Raw genomic sequence first — 2,697 nt, forward strand, 5'->3', positions numbered from 1 at the left:
TCAACCAACATTTTATGAATAACTAAATTTATTAGTAACATGTGATTAGCAACTAATGATCAATTTGCTCTTTCTAAAGGTTATGTGCCAACTTTCTACTTAGCCTCCGTTTTGTGGCCTTTAATTTAATTTACTATACTTTATTTATTTTTTATATTCATTTTTGACTGCACATTCATATAATAAAATATTCTATACATAAAGGAAAATTTTTTTTTCCACTTTTTAACCATACATTCTTAAAAAAATATTATCTAAAACATAATTTTTTCAAATTAAAGGCCACCAAACAGGGGCTTAGACAATAGACCAACTGAGCACGTATGCTGTGAATTTTTCTTAAAATTCTAAACCTTTTTGTTTTAGATAAAAAACAATTTTTAGTGAATTTTTAATAAAAATTAATGAAATATGTAAATAAAAGTTGTGAATTCCATAAAATGTATTACTCTATTAATAAAAATTGTGAATTCCATAAAATGTATTACTCTATTAATAAAAATTGTGAATTCCATAAAATGTATTACTCTATTTTGTGTGAATTTCAATATAAGTCAAAGTTAATAATTAATGTCAATCATATATTTTATGGATCTATAATTTTTGATCACATATTTTTTAACTTTCATCAAAGTTTACCATAATTTTGATTTTAGTCCCCGTTTGGCCCTTTTTTTAAAATGAAAATTGGTGGAATAATATTGTTTGAAAAATGAATGGTTGAAAAAGAAAAAAATTTCAATTTACATGTAATATTATATTATAAAAGATTGTGTGATTGAAAATAAGGAAGAAAAAATGGAATGTAATTTAATCTATAATATATTAAAATATCACATCAGTGGAGAATCATTTTTTGAACGATTTTAACCTCCTTATAATTCAATTATTTTAATAATACCTTACTTTTTATTTTTTGATATGTAATAAATACTACAAAATTATTGTTATTTATGAAATTTATGTTATTAATTCTTAATTAATTAATATTCACAATAATTTATATTTAATAAATTTTTACTTGATAAATCTTAAATTATATGAATCTTGAGGTATTATAAATGAATTTATTTATATTCATATATCTAGAAATTTTAATGAATTTTTAAATTTATGTATTAACCATTAATTGTTATGTATCAAATGTAATATAAAAAAAATTCCCATTTATAGTATTTCATTATTACAAAAAATTTGAATAATAGAAATTGTGTTTTGAAAGTACAATTTTGTTCTCTTTAATTTCTATATTAAATTTTATTTTTTTAATTCTTCAGTAACTCATAAAATCTTTTAAGAAATTGATATCAAATATTACTTTTATATTACTTATAAATTGTTTTAGAATATCGTGCACATTTCAATTTTGACTATTGATTAACAAATGGGGCTTAATCTTAGCTAAAATTAATTGTTGAAGTTTTGACGCTTTCTAAAACCAAACAGCAGAAAGAAGGAAATCCAAATTTTGCCACCAACATTTTCTCGCACGAAGGACTAGGGTTTTGCCGGTAGAGGCCAGGGTTAATCGAACTGGAGAAGGCAAAATTTGGAGATGGATGATTACAAAGATGCCGTTCAACACGAGCAGGATGCTTCCGGTGCTGGCGCCGCGATGGAGGTAGACAAGCATACAGAAGCTGAAATCCAGAAATTCTCTGATTCCAAGGACATGGAAGTTGAAAACGAACATGAGCGTGCAGATGGAGAACATTACGCTGACATTGCAACTAGAGACAATCCCGAGACAGGCCAAGCCAAAGGTGAGGTTTATCCGGCTGCGGAAAAAGGTCTTGTTGAATCTCCCAATGCCAAGGAATTGCATGAAGAACCGAATATTTTGGCCTCTGCGGAGAGTTTTTTCCAGGACAAGGAATTGAATGAAGTCTTGACAGAGACAGAAGTGCTGCCAGCCAGTAAGACGGTGGAGGAGGTTCACAAACCGCAACTGAATGGATTAAGTGAGGGTGATACGAAAACCCCTTCTAAATCATTTCTATTGGATGCAAATGATGTTGCAGGGGATGAATCGGGAACAGAGGAAGAGCAAACTGCATTTATGAAAGAGCTCGAAACTTTCCACAGAGAAAGATGCTTGGAGTTCAAGCCTCCAAGGTTTTATCAAGAGCCGTTAAACTGCCTTAAGTCAGTCCACACTCCATATGGTTTGTTTATTGCATCTCTCTAAGAGAAAACTGGCATTGCACTAACTTTCTTCACCATTCTGTGGGTCAGGTTGTGGAGAGCAGTGATAAGACTGGGTGGCTACGAACAGGTTTGTCATGGATTTCATTTACCCAACCTGTTCTTATCTTTTGTCCTATTTTGATGTGCTATCATCTATATGGTTAGAAGAGAAGGATGTCCTCTACATATCACTTGAATCACCCATCATTTGGGAGACTCAAAACTGTAAGAACTTGTCATATTCGGATTCTGACCCAATGCCAGATGTTAAGCTCAACTCCCCCTTTTAGCAGCCTAAACACAATAAGGGAGATGTCCTAGTTTCTTGTCACAAAAAATGATGAAAAAATGGTCACATAATAACGTCACATATAATTGGTCAAATAGGCTTTCAAGCTGTCAGCACTTCGCAAGGAGTACATACAAAGAATTTTCAGAAATAAGGATTATAGGATGCTATTTAGTAGTGGAAATGCTGACTGCCCCCCCCCCCCCCCCCCCACCCACACC

General features: G+C 31.3%; 1 protein-coding gene across 1 annotated transcript in view; it reads left to right on the top strand.

Annotated features, from left to right (window-relative positions):
* Window positions 1–1,387: 1,387 nt before the first annotated feature.
* Window positions 1,388–2,697, top strand: part of LOC111396076 (AT-rich interactive domain-containing protein 5-like) — a 28,682-nt gene continuing 27,372 nt past the window's right edge. The window contains exons 1-2 of the mRNA XM_023022353.1: window positions 1,388–2,145; window positions 2,236–2,275. Of these exons, the coding sequence (XP_022878121.1) occupies window positions 1,556–2,145; window positions 2,236–2,275 (630 nt within the window). The 5' untranslated portion in view covers window positions 1,388–1,555. The remainder of the gene's footprint in view (window positions 2,146–2,235; window positions 2,276–2,697) is intronic.

This window comes from Olea europaea, chromosome 6 (assembly GCF_002742605.1).
Source record: "Olea europaea var. sylvestris chromosome 6, O_europaea_v1, whole genome shotgun sequence".
Lineage (NCBI taxonomy): Eukaryota > Viridiplantae > Streptophyta > Magnoliopsida > Lamiales > Oleaceae > Olea > Olea europaea.